This window comes from Caenorhabditis elegans, chromosome V (genome assembly GCF_000002985.6).
Source record: "Caenorhabditis elegans chromosome V".
Classification (NCBI taxonomy): domain Eukaryota; kingdom Metazoa; phylum Nematoda; class Chromadorea; order Rhabditida; family Rhabditidae; genus Caenorhabditis; species Caenorhabditis elegans.
The window spans coordinates 6,370,328-6,389,858 of record NC_003283.11 but is presented as its reverse complement, the minus strand read 5'-3'; the positions used below and the strand labels follow the sequence as shown (position 1 = coordinate 6,389,858).

The 19,531-nt window shown below is 33.9% G+C and overlaps 2 protein-coding genes and 4 non-coding genes across 6 annotated transcripts; 3 read left to right on the top strand and 3 right to left on the bottom strand.

Moving 5' to 3' along the window:
- Positions 1-124: 124 nt before the first annotated feature.
- On the top strand, positions 125-820 carry F57F4.2 (Filaggrin-2-like; the record flags this gene model as incomplete). Its single annotated transcript, NM_072223.4, has 1 exon — positions 125-820. The coding sequence occupies one exon, from the start codon at positions 125-127 to the stop codon at positions 818-820; it is 696 nt and encodes a 231-aa protein (NP_504624.2).
- Positions 821-7,344: 6,524 nt separating this feature from the next.
- F57F4.6 lies at positions 7,345-7,441 on the bottom strand. Its single transcript, NR_068900.1, has one exon. It is a non-coding gene; the product is annotated as an Unclassified non-coding RNA F57F4.6 (non-coding RNA).
- On the top strand, positions 7,345-7,441 carry F57F4.7. The gene has a single exon (NR_068901.1). It is a non-coding gene; the product is annotated as an Unclassified non-coding RNA F57F4.7 (non-coding RNA).
- A 7,285-nt stretch (positions 7,442-14,726) lies between these two features.
- F13H6.21 lies at positions 14,727-14,856 on the bottom strand. The gene has a single exon (NR_068899.1). It is a non-coding gene; the product is annotated as an Unclassified non-coding RNA F13H6.21 (non-coding RNA).
- A 58-nt stretch (positions 14,857-14,914) lies between these two features.
- Positions 14,915-17,758, top strand: F13H6.5 (G-protein coupled receptors family 1 profile domain-containing protein). The gene is made up of 8 exons (NM_072222.6): positions 14,915-15,005; positions 15,254-15,375; positions 15,480-15,646; positions 15,821-16,008; positions 16,093-16,387; positions 16,436-16,558; positions 17,188-17,325; positions 17,373-17,758. The coding sequence occupies exons 1-8, from the start codon at positions 14,926-14,928 to the stop codon at positions 17,508-17,510; spliced, it is 1,251 nt and encodes a 416-aa protein (NP_504623.1). The 5' UTR covers positions 14,915-14,925; the 3' UTR covers positions 17,511-17,758.
- F13H6.17 lies at positions 15,351-15,500 on the bottom strand. The gene has a single exon (NR_068898.1). It is a non-coding gene; the product is annotated as an Unclassified non-coding RNA F13H6.17 (non-coding RNA).
- Positions 17,759-19,531: the final 1,773 nt, after the last annotated feature.

Genomic DNA, 19,531 nt, shown 5'->3' with positions numbered 1-19,531 from the left:
AACAGTATTAACCATAAAAAACAATAGATTTTTCAATCAAAACACTGTCTACCCCATTGATCTATAACCGTTTGATCCGAATATAAAAGAGTTCCTCGTCTTCGTGTTCCTTATCACTTCAATCATGAAGATTCTATTCCTGGCTGTCTTCTTTGTTTTTCTTGCGGTTTCACTAGCCAAACCACAAGTTTCCTTTGGTAAGAATGGTAGAGGAAAGCACCATGCAACCACTGCGGCACCAGACGAGTTATATGATTTTACCGATGTTGTTGAAGAAACTGGACCAGGAAAATTTTATGTTGCTAAGAATGGTGGAGATGACGACGGAACAGGATATCAAAAGTTGAAGAAAGGAGGTGAAGATGATGGAGGTTATGGAGAAGGCGAAGGAGGACCCGGAAAACTTTATCGAGCCAAGAAAGATGATGGTCAAGAAAAGAAAGGAGATCCACAGTCGAGAGATGGAGATGAAGGAGAAGAAGAAGGATCTGATAAGAAGGAGAAGAAAGGAAATCCACTGAAAAGAGAACATGGAGACGAGGGAGAGGGATCTGGTAACCAGGATGGGTCATCCGATCATCCCGATGAAGAAAAGAAAGGAAATCCATTGTCAAAGCATGGAGATGGAGGAGAAGGATCTGGAGGCCAGAAGTTGCTAAAAAAGAGTGATGGAGATGATGGAGGTTATGGAGAAGGTGGGCCACCAAAGCATAACAAAATCTTCCGCAAAGCCGCCTCAGTTGCTCATTACCACAAGAATGGAAAATCCGTATTCCGTGCGTCCCGTAATGGACCGCATCGTGTGATTGCAACCAAGTGATTTACTTTTTTATTTGATTTTCTCTGTTTGTATTTTTGTTCTAATTGCAATAAATTTTTCCAAAGTGAACGTTGGAGCTGATACTACCTGAACGATAATTCTGGAATGCCCAAAGCTGAGAAAAAAACACAAAAATTCAGCGAATTTATGTGCTTACTCTGAATGAAAACCCATAGAATAAATTGAATATCCGAAGTTCTTTAGAATTTTTAAAAAGGTATTTTCAGGTGAAAATGCCAATTCGAAACGTTAAAATTTGAATAAGTTATTGGTTTAAACCTCCGTTGGACTCTTGAACTATTAACATCAAGAGAAGTTCTTATTCGAGATTATTCACCAATTCAATTATTAATTTATGATCCTGAAACCAAGTCATACCTTCTAAAATATGGCTTCGTTGTCTGGAACAATTTCCAACGACTTTTAAAAAGCAAACATCAACATTCATTATCTCCCTTTGAAAGTATGTTTTGAACTTTTCAACCCTCTTTCCTTTGCAGAAACTTTTCATTTGCTCCCCGTGCTCCCACATCATTCGGCATCACCACCAACTCTATGATCGGTGCGCCACGCCGCATGCCAATTTTCGTCATACTTTGCATTTCTACTCGCTCTACTTTTATTTTATATATCCTTAATTGCTCCGCGCCGTGTGTGAGCATGCAAAAAGTTCCATGTCACGAGTCCAATTAACCGTGATTACTCACGGATCCGAGATGAGCATTGTGCAAGATATCCGGTCGCCACGTCAGTTGAAAATTGTTGGAGGGACACTTGGGGGACACTTTTTTTTTGTTTTTTGGTAACTTAACACCCCCTTTTGACACGACCACTGTTGACTTTTCAGTGGCTCTTACTTATTCATATGTTCATTGAAATACGAATATGATGTTCGTAAAATCTCCAATTTCAACAAAATTCTAATGTTCCAAAATCTACTTGTTCCGAATTTTGAAAGTATGCAGAATCACTTGGATTTCTACTTTGTGTATTGCTAAAGTGATCAAATCCTACTTTAAGGATAAGAAGTGTATTACTATTAGCAACATCTAAAAAGCCTTACTATTAGTTTGTAGCACAAACGGAAAAAAATCAGTAACTTTTTTACAGTAGAGTGAGCAAGTAGGCTCCCCCGGTAGGATATGTACATTTGCCTGCCTAGTTGCCTGCCGAACCTTTTTCTTTTTGCTTTCTGCGTTTCTTTCTGCTCACAAAAAGTTATGCCATTTGTAATTTTCATTTCAAAATTATTTCATAAATCATCTCACCGGATTTCACTTTCACAAGATGATTTACGAGTTCTTCACGAGTTTCTGCCTGCAACTCTGTGAATAAATCATTCGAAAATCCGCGTGCAAATTCTTCAAGTTGTGAACTGATTCACACTAATTTTGCCCTACTACTCCTGCTATAATTACAAATCCCTTGAGTTTATTTTTTGCACAATTGTGTGCCCTTTATTCAATTGCATCGCATTTTTTGTTGCTCTGCAAGGACTGATGACGTACCAGCGTATTTATATATTTCTCGTGTCAATCGCACATGGAACGTTATTTACTTGGAAAATTCCCTCGAAGGGTTTAGATGTGATTTTCTGTTTTCTAAAGTATGGGTTTACGTAATGAAAATATTAAATCTTGTCACTCTTTAATGTAAACTTCTACCAAATTCTTGATTTCTGTATATCCACAGCTGTTTGCTCAAAAACTGTTGAACCAACTTTAAATCATTCACATCAAAATATAAACTTCTTATAATGTTCTTAGTTTTCTGTTTTCAATGGTTTCAATGGCTTAAAATGAAAAAAAAAACCATTTCCATAAGCATTAAAAAAATACCCATGTTTGCAAAGAAATTATGTTTTCAGGACCTCTTGAAATTCACCAATTTTTTTAATACTAGATTTTAGAAACCATGATTTTCAACGGGCCGTTTTTCCACAAAAAAAACTGTAAAGAATAACCCGTATTAATCTGAAAATCTTGAGAAATAAAAATTTCCAAATTTTATTTTTGAAATTTTGTTTTATTGCTCGTTTTAGAACACATGTTTCCTTACACTTCACGCATTAAAACTACTTCACAACATTCTGATCTTTCTATTTAATTTTCATAAAATGTATTTCATTCATTGCATTCATTTTAACATTCTATAGTTTCGAGATTTCAAACTACAAATTCCTAGAACTTGTTTTCAGAAATGAATTTCTAAAATCACACATTCATTCTAAATTAAGAAATCTCATGTGCATGTTGCACTTTTTCATAGTAATGCACTACATAAAAATTTTGAAGTTTGTGCTTATTGCAATTTTCCAATCGTATATTCAATTTCTAAAAAAAACCAAATATATTTTGTATAATTGCTACCTTACAATTTTGACATTTAAGAATTTCAGAGAATTTGAAATTGTATCATCATACACCACTATACAAACTTCGAAAATTGATTCCAAAACTTTCAAGAAACTTTTGGGAAAGTTCAGATAAACTTTAAGACATGCCAGGCCAGTTTTATAATAATACATAAATAAACCCAGCTACGTTATAGTTCCTTATAGATATGTATTTCTTTTCTTTTCATTTAATTCACATTTCTATTGAAATGTACACCCTCACTTCCTCACTGGATTTTCTCAAGATTTTATTGAATTATGTACGACTAGAAAACTAGTTTTCACACATTTCAAACAACCATTATTAAAAACTAAAGTGTTAAACTTTAATCACTGATTTTTCATACATTCACCCCCTCAAAAAGTACACAACATTTCCTAAAAATATTTACCCCTTCATTTTTTCAAGTGTTAAATGTTCTCCGACATAAAAACAACGCATGATCCAAACAATCAAAACACGGAAAATTTTTGTTGGCTTTTTGAAAATGATGAAATTTAATTCTATTTGATTGGAATTCCATTCTCACGTGGGGGATGTGCTTTTAAGAATTGTTTTATTTGTCTGAAAAGCCAATTTCCACTTGTTTTTACATCACATGTATGTATTCTCTGCCAAGGTGAGGAAATTGGTATCTCGCCCAATTTATTAAGGAACTAAAAAAAGTAAACGGTGTCTTATTTTTAATATTACATCTTTGTTGCATCTTCTCCCTCTGGTTCTCCTGAGAATATCATGCAGATTTTTGAAAAAAACTCTGGACTCGTATTATAATATCAAATTTCGAAAATTTAATTTTTTAATGTAAATGTGAGGATAAAATATTATTTAAAAAAAAATAAAATAGTGAGGTTACAACAAACAAGACTCCAAAATTAAGAAAAAAAACCATGTTTTCCTACTCATCAGTTTATCTGCAATTATAATAGGTTTTGGAACATGTGTTCTCTATAAAGCAAAATAAAAAATTTCATGACTAATGTTGATTTCCTTGAAAAAAGTAGGCGATGAGGTACTTAAAGGTACATCTTGATGTAAAATTATACATTTTCCAATTTGTATTCATAGGCCTACCTGCCTTCAAGGCGATCTACACCTGTTTTGGAAACTTTACAGATTTTTTTGGACCAAACTAACGCTGTTTATTCAGTAAAACTTCTTGGATTTTCTCAACAAAAAAAAGTTCAGTTAAGTTCTCCTACACTTCTCGCTTTATATTATTTGGAATTGATTCTAATCCCAATCCTCGAACTGATACATTTCAAGTTCAAGGTTCCTTGTTCATAACTCTAGACCTAATACTTGTCATCACAACTGACACTTTACTTCATAACTCATTCTGATTCTGAATATTCTTATTCCAAAGGCCAAATGCTTCTTCTGAGCCTTCTTCATTATTTAACACACGATGTCTCCTGCCTTGTCCACTCTTCCTCATTATCATGTGACGTGGCGTTTCCTTCAGCGTACTTTAGAAGAATCCCCAGCTCATTGATGTCTTCTTCGATTCAATTTCGACTCATTTTCATTAATTTTGAGCCACCAAAATCTCATTTCATTTGTTGTTTGTACTCGTCCTTGACTTTGCCTGATTATTTGCCTGCCTTACCACAGATCTTGATGAATCAGAGTCTAGAAGTGGATATTGGCTACAGCATACCCAATAGGAAAATTCCCTTAATTCTTCACTTTATTTTTTTTTCGAGAAATTCCAAAAATAGGGCAACCCCAGAGACCATTGTTCACATTTCATGAAAATGAGAGGCATAATTTAAATTAGCATTTTCAAGAAACCCATTTAATTGTGGGGTTTTCCTTTTTTAAAATTGTCTTCACTATTATGAATATTGGAACACTAGGTTAAAGATCGAAAAGCAACGAAAACAAATAATTGATATTCAAAAAGAGAGGATTTTAGTTCCTGGTTGTAATAATTATTATTACGGTTGTAATAATTATTATTTGGTTGTAATAATTATTATTACATTAAAACCTGATTTGGTTGCTTATATAGTATACTGACAGCTTATTATCAATACTGAATTTTTTTAAAATAAACTTACTTTTCTAAAAAAGGCAATGCTGTAGTCTATTTTAAAGAGTGATATTTTTTAGTAGTCGGAGTAAGAAAAAAAAATTTCAAATATTTTAGAGCATTAAAAAGGAGCGAAAAGCTTATTTTTTACCGTGGTGGATGTTCTTTTGATGAATAAATATAACTTTTTTCTTTCTCAACACAGAAAAACTAGAGTCTTTTGATATTTTATTCCGAGATTTGTAATTTTTCTCACTATTCTCGCAATTCAATTGCCAATTTTTAAAATTTTAGGCAGTTTTAAATCTTCCGTCAATTTGACATTTTCAGAAATTACCGAATTGTCAAATTGCCAAACGTTCAAGCTATACCCGAAAATTCGAACACAGCTGAAAATAACTTTTAGCCATGCTAATCGAATATACTACAGGTGTTCCAAGAAATCTCAGTTAACGACATTACGTAACTCGAACGGTATGCTAAAAGCAAGAACAAGACTGGACATAGAACAGTGAGGATGTACTAAACCAAAAACATGCGTTAGTTTTCAGTTTTAAGTGTCTATTGTTAGATTTTCTTTTTGTGAGAAAAGTCAGTTCTAAGTGAGCAGAACACCTGAATTTTTCACCAGTTCTTTTGGTTCTTGCTTATTTCGACACATGTATTATATTTCCTCTATTTTTGTGTGAATACGTTCTCTTCGAAATGCCGAGGAATTCTTCCTGATAATTTTTAGTTGTTTTTTTTTGTTTTAAATACGAGAGATCATGAAATCCATTAAATGGAATATCTGAAAACTTGGAATATCCCCATGGAACCTCCTAGCACTTATTGGATTTTTCTTTGTTTTCTATCATTTTTTCGTTTTCCACTTCTCAATTTGCTCTATTTTCTTCGATGAATCGCTCTCCCACAGTCAACTGCCCCACATAATGATGAACCAAAAAGATGCGGAAAAACCTTCAATTTATTTATAAAAGTTTCTTTTTCTGAATATTTACGACTTTGAATCGGAAAGCACTTTCTTTGTTTTCCACTCGGTGCACCCATCATTGCCCAGAAATGAAGGGCAATTCCCAAAAACTCTTCCAAAATTTTCTTGGCTTTAATGTTTCTGTTTCAATTAATGCTCATGCGAGTTCAGACTATTGTTTTTGCAATTGATTGTTTGAGAAACAATATGGAATCAATAGCGAAACAGACCCGGGTAAATTCTACGAATAACGCCTAGTACATCCTACTGTAGACATTTCAATTTTCGTTTCTTTAACGAAAGCGTAGCGCTCACAAATCCGTTAAGAGTGACCACCACTGTAAAACTTTTAATCTCGCTTTTTTGTCTTCTTATTAGTAGAGATTATCAGCTATATATCAACATCATCTGACAACAAATAAGCTTGTAAACAAGAAAAAATGTAGTGGATTGCATTTTATCAAAATCCGACGAAGGGATTAGCAAATTAGAATCCACCCTCACCTCCACCCTCGCTATTGTGGATGAATAGAACCTTGTATTGCACGATTTATTTCTTGATTTCTTGAATTTTTGGATTTTTATACTGATGTAACAGGAAATAAAATACCTCAAATACTTTGGAAATCGATATTATGCTTTTTGGGGGTTCCCCTAATTGAAATTGGTTACTGTACAATTTTGGATTCTTTCAATTTGAATGGTTTTTTGGAACTTTTAGTCTAAAATTTCTGATTCACAAAATTATTTTTTGAATTTTTGTAAGGAAATTCCTCCTGAAAATTTTGAATATTCTATCGTAGAGTTTCAAAGTCTGCACTTTCAACGCCGTTGAATTAATTTTAGAAGCTGTTTTCTGTTCCTCCTATTCTAAGAAAATCATCTTTAATATTTTATTTCCTCTTCTATTCATTCGCTTTTTCAATAGTTCTATCATAGTTTTTTCTAACATCTGAAAAATTGCATGCTTCCTCATCTTTCACAGCAGTCCCAACGGTATTGCTAATTGAGCCGGCACTACCTGGCTCCGCGGAGCCATTACCTTATTTTTGCTTATTATTGAAGCTCAACCGGCTGAGTTTTCGTTTAAGCAATGCGCTGCCGGCCAACGTTTGCAGAGAGCCAATCGTATAAAAAGCATTCTTTTTTTTTCGTTTTTCCTCTTCAATTTTATATAATTACCCATGCGAACATGCGAATAACACGGAAACAAAACCACCGCCGAATAAAAAAATATGAAGCGGGAAGAAGAGAGAAGGAACACTTGTTTTTGAAAGCACAATGAATTATCATTAGTATTGAGAGCATATAAGCTAGACAAATTTCAATTTCATTTCTGTTTGTTCAATTCCAAAATCAAATCATTCTATGAAATTCTCATTGAAATTCGAAAACAAATCTCGCATTTACCAATTCTCTAGAAAACCTAGCATAAACGTTTTTCTGAAACTGAGATAGTGTGAATTCAGAACCTATTCCCATTAATTCTTTTTTTCTCAAATAGTAACATTTAACGGTAAATGTTTACACTTGGCATGCGGATAATTCTATTTCTGAAGTATATACTAACTTGGGCGCCATTTCGATACAATCTAAGCACCTGGTTAGTATTTATTCTATTTGTAGTAAAAAACAATGTGAAAAATAATGGAAATTTCAATAAACCTACACCAACTTTGTTCTTAAATATCACAATTTTTACAGCGAAATAGGGGTAGGTGCGCCTTTCCTAGGAGAATTCCCTTGTATGCAGGTGAGCCATTGCTCGGTTGCGTGCACCAACGTACAGTAGCGGTTCTCATGGAACAGTCCTTATATCTTACAATTTTGAATGATGTCTTAGCAATAGTTTGGTTGGAAGACTAGAATGTTAGAAAATCTCTAATAAAACAGCACCTTCTCAATTATAATTTCTAAGGTTTTCTCCTCCTTTTGCTAATTCTTCATTTCCTCACTTTCGTCATATTCCTCCCTTCATTTTCTCGTTTCCCCGATTATACAATTTCTTCGATTTTCACAACAATCCATTCCCCCATTTTTGTCCCATTCTTTGCGTATTTCTTCTCCTCCTTTTTCTTTTCTTATACCCATTATTTAGAGTTCGTTCCTTCTTATCCATCTTGAATCTCATTTTGTCTACGGCCCTTGCGTAAATATTTTTGGAGAATGTGGCAATGAGTAGCTGGAAAGAACGAATGAGTCCACCATATGTTCCACTAGATTTTATTTCCGATACTTTTTATATGGATACTTTCATAATACATACATTCCCCAAAAGAGTTTCAAATTTCATTGACGTTTAATGCTTTTGTTTTTGGCGAGCTTTGATCAAAAGCATTCTACAGAACTTATATTGGTCTCTTATATGTTGTGATTTTTGTCATCTAGTTAAAAAAATTTTGTAATATACATACATTCGCATCGAATTACAAAAATAACCATTCATGAACATTTAAAAGGCAAAGAAACGGAAGAATTTCATTCACTGTTTGTAGGTGTAGGATATTTTAAAACCGTTTAAGCTGGTTCAGATTTTCCGCTTAAAAATGTAGTTTTCTGACTAACTCTTTAATTCTAAAGTCGGCTAGGAATCATAACTTTCACATTTATTTTCCCATTCAAGCGACCAATTTTGACTTCCAGTTCCAGAGAAAATTTGTGGATGCTTTTGAGCATGATTTTGGCTCGCGAGTTTTGGTCACGAATCTTATGATTTTGAAAATTTTCAACTTTCGAAATTAATTCAAAGATTAATCCAAACATCCTTTTCTAATTGAAGACAGCTGACAATCCGATCACAAATAATTTGGCAACAAATTTTAAAGACGAATTTTTGAAAATACAATTAAAATTTCTTACTGACCAAGCTCTACTCTCGATCAGAAATTAAATCTGAAATTCAACATTTAACAGAAAATGAAATGTTAGACTTTTTCACAAAAAAAGGATGTTTGAATAAGATTTCCTAAATTTCCAATAGTCAGAAAGAAAAACATGATAAAGTCTAATCCCGGAGGTCTGTGCACATCATTGCTAGCAAATTGTATTTACTTTTTGAGCACATTTGACGAAAAAATCCGTCTGCTGTGGAAAAACATTCCGAGTGAGAGAACGGTTTGATTCGTTTTTATTCAATTTTACAAGTTCAGTTCTCTTTGTGCTCTTTGATTATTTTTCCTGTTTTTGTTCAGTTTAACTTCCTAATAGTATAACATTTCTATTTTCGATTGAACTTTTCTGACATTTTATCTTTCTGGAGCCAAATTTAGAAGATTGTGATTTCTTAATTCATGCAAAAAAATGTTTATCAGTTTCTTCCACAAAATATTTTTGAAATTTAGTTTTCTCTGCCTAACATGTTCTTTAAATTCATTCACGTCATTCTAATTTTTACTCTTCTTTTCAAACTACTTGGGTACAAAACTCATTGTGCAAAGAGGAGGAGGAAAGATTGCATTCGCATTCTGGATCGCAGGCTGCTGTGTCATCATTCTGCTCCTGTTTCTTTTTTGCTCTATTTTATTCATGGTCCAAGTGCATACATTCTTTCTTCCTTCTTCTTGTTCCACTATTACTTTTTTTTGCTTTTTGCTGTGCATTTTTTTCTAGACGACACAAACGAAAACCATAGATTAGATGTGTGCCGTAAGATAATCACAGGCTGCTAGCAAATGCCGAAACATTTTTGCAGTTTGTTTCGCGGAGCTCCTGAGATTCACGAGTTATTCTACTCTTACTTTCAACTGCTTGTTTATTATTTGTGTTTTCTCGGATACTCTAGTTCTATGTAACCTGATGTCCATAACTGTGCCCATTTAAGAATTATATCTAAAATGGCACGCTTTGTCTACGAAACTACAATTTTCAAATTAAGCCTTCCACGTAAGCGCAAAATGACATATTTCTAAGCACTGAAGTTTGCATTAAATGGAATAGGTAGGCGCATGCGCCTATAGGTATGCCTGTCTACTATTGAAAAGTTCATGATCAAGTTTCAAAGTGATTTACAAAAACCCAATTGTTCTTTAATATTCATTTGAACTTTTTCTGTGATTTGATCGGGTGGGAGGTGTAAAACACCGTCACATTTTACACTATCAATGATCACTCTCAGATTTGAAGCATTTTCTTTTGAAAAAATCAACAAAAAAGAAAGTATTTCAATTTGATCTCACCAGTCTTTGTCTTCTATTGAAGAAAAAAATTGTGGGATTTCTTCATGTCATCGTGCCATTTTTTTTTCATTAAAAAATTTCGTGGTTACTGGGATTAGCTTCTTCGTTTTTTCGCTTATTCAAATACGTATGTGGGTGCAGAAACCCCGTTTTTGGTTGGAACTGGAACATAATTTTAATTTTGTGATTCATTTCATGGTAGCTGAGAGTCATATGTTTCAGAAGCAGAGAGGTATTCCCTTAGAAGTATAAAAATGTCATATGCTCGTTTTGCACTTAGCCTCATGGAATTGTCCTTTTTGACGTCACAAAACTTCCTTTGCACCTCATTCCAAAAACATTGACCCTTTCCCGCAAACATCTTCCGTCTGTTTGTCCTTCTTTCAAGTCTGCTGATTGCTTCAAGTTCCACTCCTGAGAAACTTTGAATATTTTAAGGGTGAACTGAACTTACTCAAATTGTTTTGCTTCTGAAAACTCTCAGATGCTGTCACTTTTATGATTCATTTCTTTGTTCCATGAAAGTATGAATTATTGTAAAACTGAAAAAAGTGTCAACAAAAAAGTAAAATAATAGATAGTTGTCGAATATTTTTGAGAAATCCGACTCAACTTGTGACTAACTTTAAAGAAATATGAAGCTATAATTTAAACATCCGGAATTTCAAAATAAAGTTCTGTAACAGAAGTCAGCCTCACAGCTTGTGTGTTCTAACCGATCAATTCCGCCTTATTCCATTTTTCATCATGACTTCAAACCCGAAATGCTAACACTTTCCCTCACTATTCTATGTTCTGAAACATCGAATCGTTGCTCGAAGACAGACTCTTTTATTGGAAATAATATGATGACTCTATTGTTGTGAGCAAGTAGACCAGAATATTCATATGTTTTCCTGGAAATTGGAGAAATAACGGCCGAAGAATTTTTTTCGTGGGCGCAACGTTCCACGAAACAATAAATTCCAGTCAATGGGCCAGTTTAAGCGTTTTCAAAAAAAAACGTAGGTCGTTTGTAGAAGTTTAACCACGTATTTTGTGTTTTGAATTTATTGAAAAGAGACATAGTAAGTTCTTATTTTGTTGAGGAACTATGCATTCTTTTTGAAAAATGTCAATGAGAAGTAACTCAATACCCTCTGCATGAGTAGAGATCAAATGATCAAACTATTGAAATTCCAAAATTAGAATTCCATAGTCATTTTAATAAATTTCAAGATTTAGAATTATTATTTCTTTTTTTTTCATTTTATTCTCTAGACCAAACAATCAACTCTCTGTGGCTTGTAAACATTTGTGCTTAACTTCCAAATATGTTTATGACACTTCTATAGAAAACAGCTGTTGAATAAGATGTGTTCACTTCAACTTCTTCTAAAGGACCCAAAACTGGTGTCCAATCACCAATTGAATCAACCCATCCAAACTCAATATTCCGTTTTCCATTTCCTTCCTTCCAGTGCTAGTTGAGGAAAACCACATGGTCCTTTGTCCCGTTGTCCCCGGGCACCACCCACTTGTTCAACTATGAATGTGAGAACGAACCGAAAGAATGTCACGAGGCGACGAAACAACGTCCATTCTGACCAGCGAACCGTCACCTCCACTCGAACTGACTTCAGAGAATTGTGGTGGAAGAAAACAACAAGCCACTCGTCATCCATTTTTGGGGTGTGTCCCCAGGAGCATCCTATGTGTCTTTCTCTTCCGTGTGCAGTACATTTCGAACTTTACCACCAATGCAAAACAATTAAAAATTTTTCTGCTACAAGATCTGAATCTCAAAACTTCGAGAAAAGTTCTAGAAGGATTATTGAAATCAATGAGCGAATCAATAATGCTGCGCTAAAACATCCCTGCAGTTTAGAAAAAACGGCAACTTTAGCCAGTTGTATAGTTTTCACAAGTTTTTTTTCCGCAATTTCTCAACTAGTTTCTAGCAATTGTCGGATTAGTAAAGTCAGTGGAAAAAAGTGGCCAAGATGCTGGGGCAATTTTTCGAGGTTTTAAACGTTTTTAGAGTTTGCAGGACAGACACGGTGCTTACCTTACCTTCTTTCCTGCCTACTGTCTATTTGACACCTGCTTACAGGAATATTTCGTATCTGAACTTTTTGAAAGGGAACCCACTTTTCCCTTAGTTCCCCATAGTTCATCTAGATTATGTTTGATTAAAAGTTCAAACTGACTGAGAACATAGCACATCGTTCTGACGACGAGGTGTTAAAAACGTGGTGGTGATCACATTAATCCAAAAAAAAAACCAAGATTAGTGACACATTTAGCTCGGGAAAAAGCTTAATGTGGAAACATAACACACCGAAATAGATCCGCTTTTATCTTTTTTTTTTGTGTTTTACATTTTTTTCTTCAAATCTCAGCCCCCTCCAAGTGACGTACATTTTCCAGATTTCCAGACTTCCAGAAATTTATTGAGATTTTTATATGGGACATCATTTTGCAGAAATCCCTAGTGTTGGTTCCTGTTCCAGCTTCCATATTCGAGATGCTCGTTCGCAAATATTTGTCAATGTGCTTCTAGATTTTTGCACGTTATTTTTCTCACCGACTGAATGAAATCATACATCCGAAAAAAACACTGAAAATCTTCTGAAACATCGGATTCACCACGCCTTTCAAAATTAATTCGGAAATCGAACTTCCGGTGAAGGTGGAGAAAAATGTTGCACTACGAGCTAGAAAAGAACACGAAGAAGCCAAAAAAAAGACATAGTAGTTTATAAATGTCAGTCGGCAGATATCGATGACCAAATGTTCGACGCTAACTTTGAGCGATTAAAGTTCTCCTAAAAATAAATGTGTAAATAGAGAAAAAAGTGCACGGGCATATCTGTTTCTCTATATCAGAGATAAATCAAATGGTTCGTTATTGAACTACAACTTTGAGCTGTTCAAATTGTGTAAACTTCTGTCTCTGTTTTTTCTGGCTCAAAAAATATTTAAATTTTCATTCACGAAAATAGAAACAAACTTACTCGATTCAAAATACTCACGTTCATATCACAAAATTTGCATAGTTTTGCACCTGCTTCCCTCTACAACTCCACCTACTCTTTCAAGTAAATCTCATCCCGTCATTTGATAAAAATAAATGAAAAATCTCATAGCTTCTAGGGTATCCGATTTTCGATTTCAGAAAGTCCAGAGCTCCAAACCGAAACTCATTTCTTGTCGCCGTTTTACTCATTTCTATATTTGCCCTCCTCATCTTCCTTTTTCTTCCTTTTTTTTCTTCCACGTCTTCACGAAGACGTGCGGTTGGGGTGGCGATGCCACAAATAGATTAACCCATATAATTAGTTTTCTCAACTATTTTTTTTGCTTCCTTCGATGGTTGAGTTCTTGAAAGATCCGAGCTTACTTTGGTTTTTTTTTGTTGTTTTCGACGTTCGTTTTCCGTAATCGTTTTTATTTCTTTCAATTCTCCTCGCGTTTTTTTCTGAAATTGTACTTTGTCGTGTTTTCCAGAATTCCATGATTGTTTGACACAAGAAAAACTTTAGACATAGAGCAAAACTCACAATTTCATGCACATCCTAGAAGCGTTCCTCTCAAACTTCCTGCTCAATTTCTAATAATTTAGATGAATGAAAATGAAAATACTCAGAAAATTTTTGAATAAGTTTTTAGAATCTTACAAATCTATGACTGGACCGTTTTCTGTGAATCAATCATTTCCATTTAAAAATATATTTTTGAAGGTGGAGTAGTCAATTGCAAGACAACCAAATATCATAGTAAAATTTTTGAAAAAAAATTATTAAAAGTTGTTACAATTAGGCAATAAAATTCGAATGTATTTAAAAAAAAACTAATGTTGCCCAGATTTTCAAAAAAATCATATCAAATTTATAACTTTAAAAAAAAATTTTTTAATTATGATAATAGATCATTTTGGTGCCATATATATAGGTACGTTTTAAAGCAATTCTCCCACTGGCTCTGCTCTACCTTGAAGAGTGAAATGCTAAGGGAGAATTTTAATTACCGACTTTTCTGCAAAACCTCTTTCCAAAAAATATAATTTTTGTACACGCCACCCCCACGATCCCAGGTTCAACGTCATCAAAACTGCATAAAGTGGGGTCTTTAGTATTTGGTTTCTCCAGCTAACTCCAAATTGGCACGCAATCCCCAATTTCTCTTTCTGTTCCATTTCAGCCACCCACTACTAATACCTGATCAAAAATTCCAACTGCATTTTTCAGCTGCTCCACCAATTTTCGACCTCCAGCATCACCACTACTATAATGACGTTGTTTTTTTCTAAACATAAATTGATGCGTAGTTGAATAATCAGGTCATCTACGACATTTTTTGCATACACTCTGAACTCTTTTACTCTATTTCTTCGTCTTTTCCTGTGGACGACTCCGCCCATCATCTTCAAAAACGCAAAGCGCGTCCAGAGTCTTCTTTCGTCTCATTTCACACTGGACCCTTCTTTTTCTTTTCTCATTTTCCTCGTCATCATCATTATCATTTTTCTTCAATTTTCAGCAAATATGGACCCTAAACCAGCCGATATAGTCAAAATGTGTGTTGATCATTTCGACAAACTTCTTGAACCAATAAATTGCATTCAGTGAGTTTTGGTCTACTTTTGATCAATTTAAATATGCTTCAAGTCAACGACCAGGTGTCCTATTTCCAAAGTCTCATCTAATATTAGGATCTGAAAAAGAAAAAAAATGTTTCAGAAAGTTTTTGGAGAATTCTTAATTAGCATCCAAACTTGGAATTTCGTATTCTGCACGGCGGTCGGAAAAAATCAGAAAAAAGAGCAAATGTTGCCTAAATTTAGAATCACCTTGAATTTTGGAATTCTTGCAGAGTTATTGCCACAGTACAAAGTCTCGAAGAACAGGGAGTGGCAAAATGTTCGATATCACCAACTCTTCCAACATATCGACACATTATGAATTTCACATCAGGATGCGATTACGTGGAACTCAGTATGTTTTTCAATTAGTCTACTTTTAAATATTTGCTAACATACGAGTTACTTTTGATATAGAAAAATTGTCATTCTTAAATAATAAATTTTTTGATTTTTCAGCATATCTCCAATACGCCGTACCACCTCTTATGATGCTCTGCTTTATCGGAAATATGCTCAATGTGCTCATCTACGGACTTCCGTATTTCGAAGGCTCGAGCTCGGTGCATTTTCTTCGTGCGAAAGCAATCGCCAACATGGTGTTCATGTTTTCTCGAATTTTGGAGGTACATACTTCTGAAAATGCAGAAAATAATTTAGTTAAAAAGAACAAGAAACAAAATAGGAAAGGGGAATTCAATTAGCCGACGACTCAGTTTTGCTGATGAGCAAAAGTGCATGGAGAATTCGCAATTAACTCTTTGAAACTAAAAATACACATTACTCATTGTTTTTTGCAGGTAATGCATGCCTCGTCTCCTCACCCAATTTATTGGCTGGAGCCCTTGTTTTGGAAATCTCGACCATATATGATGATGGTTTCGAACATTAGCGGAACAATGTCCACGTGGCTAACTTTGATGGTTACAATGGAGACCGTCATGTGCATCATGACCCCATTCGTTTTCCGGAAATATTGCACAAAAAAGTAAGGGAGACTTTTTATGGAAATATTTCGATCTTAGACTAAAGGTCTTCTACATCAACTTAACAAATATTTTCAATCTTTTAGAATGACATGGATTGTCCTAATCCTATCAACAATTGCTGCAACTCTTCTTCATGTTGCTATTGTTATAGTGACCGATGTGCAAGAAATCGTTCAAGTGCGGCAATATATTCAAAATTTCAAGAAAGAAAATGCTCCTTGTTGGTTCCTGCAATCAGCGTTTCGTGCCAGAAATAATCCGTACTATGAGATTTATCGACGGTTCTATGCAACCACTACTATGGCTGTTTCCATAGTCATTCCAACAATTGCCATGCTTGTTTGCACAGTGCTTATTATCAAGAAATTCACGTTCAAGGTATTATCATGCGACTAATAATTTCAACCTGCAATTAATATTTTGCAGAACCTCGGAGAAACGTTCTCTCAACGTCGGAAGTGTGTGATCCGAATGACAGTTGCCACAACGCTCACTCATTTGTTTTTTGAAGGACCAGCTACGTTAACTCACTCAGCAAGTGCTATTCAGGTATGCTTGTCACAAAAAGAATTTCCAACTATTGATGATTCATGACTATTGGGCTTTTTTGTTTTCATTGAGCAATGCAAGACAAATGAGCTCGTAGAATGCTGGGTTTTCTGGCGCGCGAACGGAGAAATATGAGATCTTGGAATTTCGAGAAATATGGAACATCCATATTTTCTTTAATTATGGAAATAACTTCGAATGCAAATTTTGAGTTATGAATTCCAATTTTATTTCAAAAATAAGAATGCTTGGTTTTACTAGAAATTGAAAATAAAAATACAGTTGTTCCTCTGTTAGTATGGCACCCCACTACTTCCTTCTGAAAGGTTATAACTCGGTTAATTCAAAAGATATGTATGAGTAAATTAATAAATAATTAACTACGAAGAAAAAAAAATAAATAAATAAAGCTTTGTTAGTTGACAATTTTTGACTAAAACAAATGACATCGGAGATATAAGCTGTAAAAGTTAAACAGTGTGGTGCAATTAAAGAGGAAATACGGCCAATTAAAAATTATTTTATAAAATCTCTTCATTCAAAGTTCACAAAGTTCAAAGTTCATAAAATTTCAAACCTATCCCCCTCTGCTATTCAAAATAGAAATAAAATATTTTCACTTATTTCAGGGAGACAACTACAGTTTTCTGATGTGCGTGCTTAATCATGGAAACAATTTGGGATCTCTGGTCAATGCCACCATTCCATTCTTTGTCTTCCTCTTCTGCAACCAACAATTCCGGCATATGACTGTTATGTATATCAAGGTAAATAATATTTTTTCAATTTACCATATCAAATAAAATGTTTATAGGCTGTGATACAAACGGATCAAGTAAAACGAAAATCATATTTCTCTCAAGCAGGAATGCGTTGTGGTCGAATGTCTCGAATTGAAACGGATCGGTCGATGGTTGAAACTCGCCTCGTTTCGAGACCCTCTAATGTTTAACCATGTTCTCTATTTGAAAAATCCGGTTGCTTGATTTTATTTAGCTTGCATTTTTTTTTAATATCTGACTTTTACATTTGTATTCTTCTCAACACGGGCCTAAACGGTTTCTAAAAATTTATTTCCTTTTTTTCCCCTTTTTATTGTTTTAGTTTTCCCCTGCGTGTTTCTATAGAATTTTCAATTTATTTTGAACGCTACGGCCAACAGGAATTCTTATAAAGAGTTTGGACTCAATTGTACATTCCTGACAGTGGAAAAAGTTGTCAGTCTGACGTATTTCTGTGAAAGAAAAACAAGAAAACTATGAATAAGTAATGATTATCTTCAACCCAGAGACGTCATCTTCCTGTTTTCAGCTAATACAGTGTTAGCTTGACAGGTAATTGAAAAAATCGTCAGAAACATACTGCAATACTATCTGCAAAACCATGAAATGAGAAACATACTGATTTAAATTTTTCAAAAGGGAAAAAGACAAAAACATTAACCCTGACTTAATAATAATAATTATTATATTTATTCATGGCACAAATAGAAACATAAAGAGAACAATTGTAGAAGGCCGAATATGAATAAATGGTAAAATGGAAGCGGCCCGGCAGAGCCGTTTCCAAGTGGGGAGAGAAGGAGCATACATCAGAAGTTAGATAAAGAGTTATCAACAAGCGATATGAATTCTACGGGGGAGAGAAAATGGGCAAATACTGAAATACTACCTTGTGTTAATACTACTTTTGCTTGAATACTACTATTGCTAGAATACTACCTTTGCTAGAATACTACCAAATTGCTAGAATACTACTATTGCTAGAATACTGCCATTGCTAAAATACTACTTTTGTTGCTTAAATACTACCTTTTCAGAAAATTTTATAATTTTATTCATTTTTTCATTGGAATTCTTATTAAGTACTATTTCTGGTCAGATATTTTGAATAAGAAATAATTAACACAGCATTTTGTATTGTAGAAGTGGCTTGATCGGTTTTATTTAGAGATCAAATTCGAGAGTATTCATTTGTAGTGAAATTGATTTAAATTCAGCTGTAGACCGTTCTCAAAAAGTAACTCCGCTTTTAGTTGTTAGCTATTTTTGATTGAAATGGTTGTAAAACAACAATAAACTAATTGCAGAATTCAAATATTTCTTCCCAGAGTGAGGTTGTAAATACCCACACTCGTTTATAGTTTTACGACTACATATCGTCTCCTTTTTGTTTTGATGACACACAATTATGGCTAACTGATTCAAACATATAGCTACTAAAGTATTTCACTTTCAAATACTATATCTACAAGCAAACATATTTGCTTATCAATATCAGCCATATTGGACACCTTAAAAACATATCCCATCTTCAAACTCTCACGATGGCTGAAGAAAAAAAATTTTTTTTTAATTTTTCAATTTTTTTTTTAAAGTTTAGGTATTAATTTGCTTTGATGTGTCTAGATATTAAACAGCTATTTGATATTTTCATACATTCTTGTTGTCGCATGTTGATGATGCTCAATCTCAAAAAAGGCTAGGAAAAGTTATTTTTAAATTTGACCGGCGCTCACTTAAGAAACTTAAAAGTTAGAAGAAATAAAACATTACAAAATCAATAAACATGTTAAAAGCTACATTTCTTCAGTTAACCATTTTCATGTATCTCTTTTCGTTGCTGAGCTACGTTGTGTTTATGTACTCAGACGCTGTTAAAATTTCACTTCATACTATTCCAAACTCTAGCCTGTAGCTCAAATTTCAGTTGTCTAATAAAAATGCTGTCAACTGACAAAACATTTTTCGCACTATTTGGCACATTTGGTTTACTGCGAATAATGTCAAATGGAGTATTCTTGCAGACTTATGTTCAATTTGAGACAAAGACAACATAAATTGTAAAATTTCACTCTTTCAGATTTCTTCACGGAAACACAATGCGGATACGTAGAGAGTAGTTTTAATTGATTAATAGTAAGAAATAAAATTTTTTTCATATAAGTTTTTAATTGTTTCTTTAAAATTATGT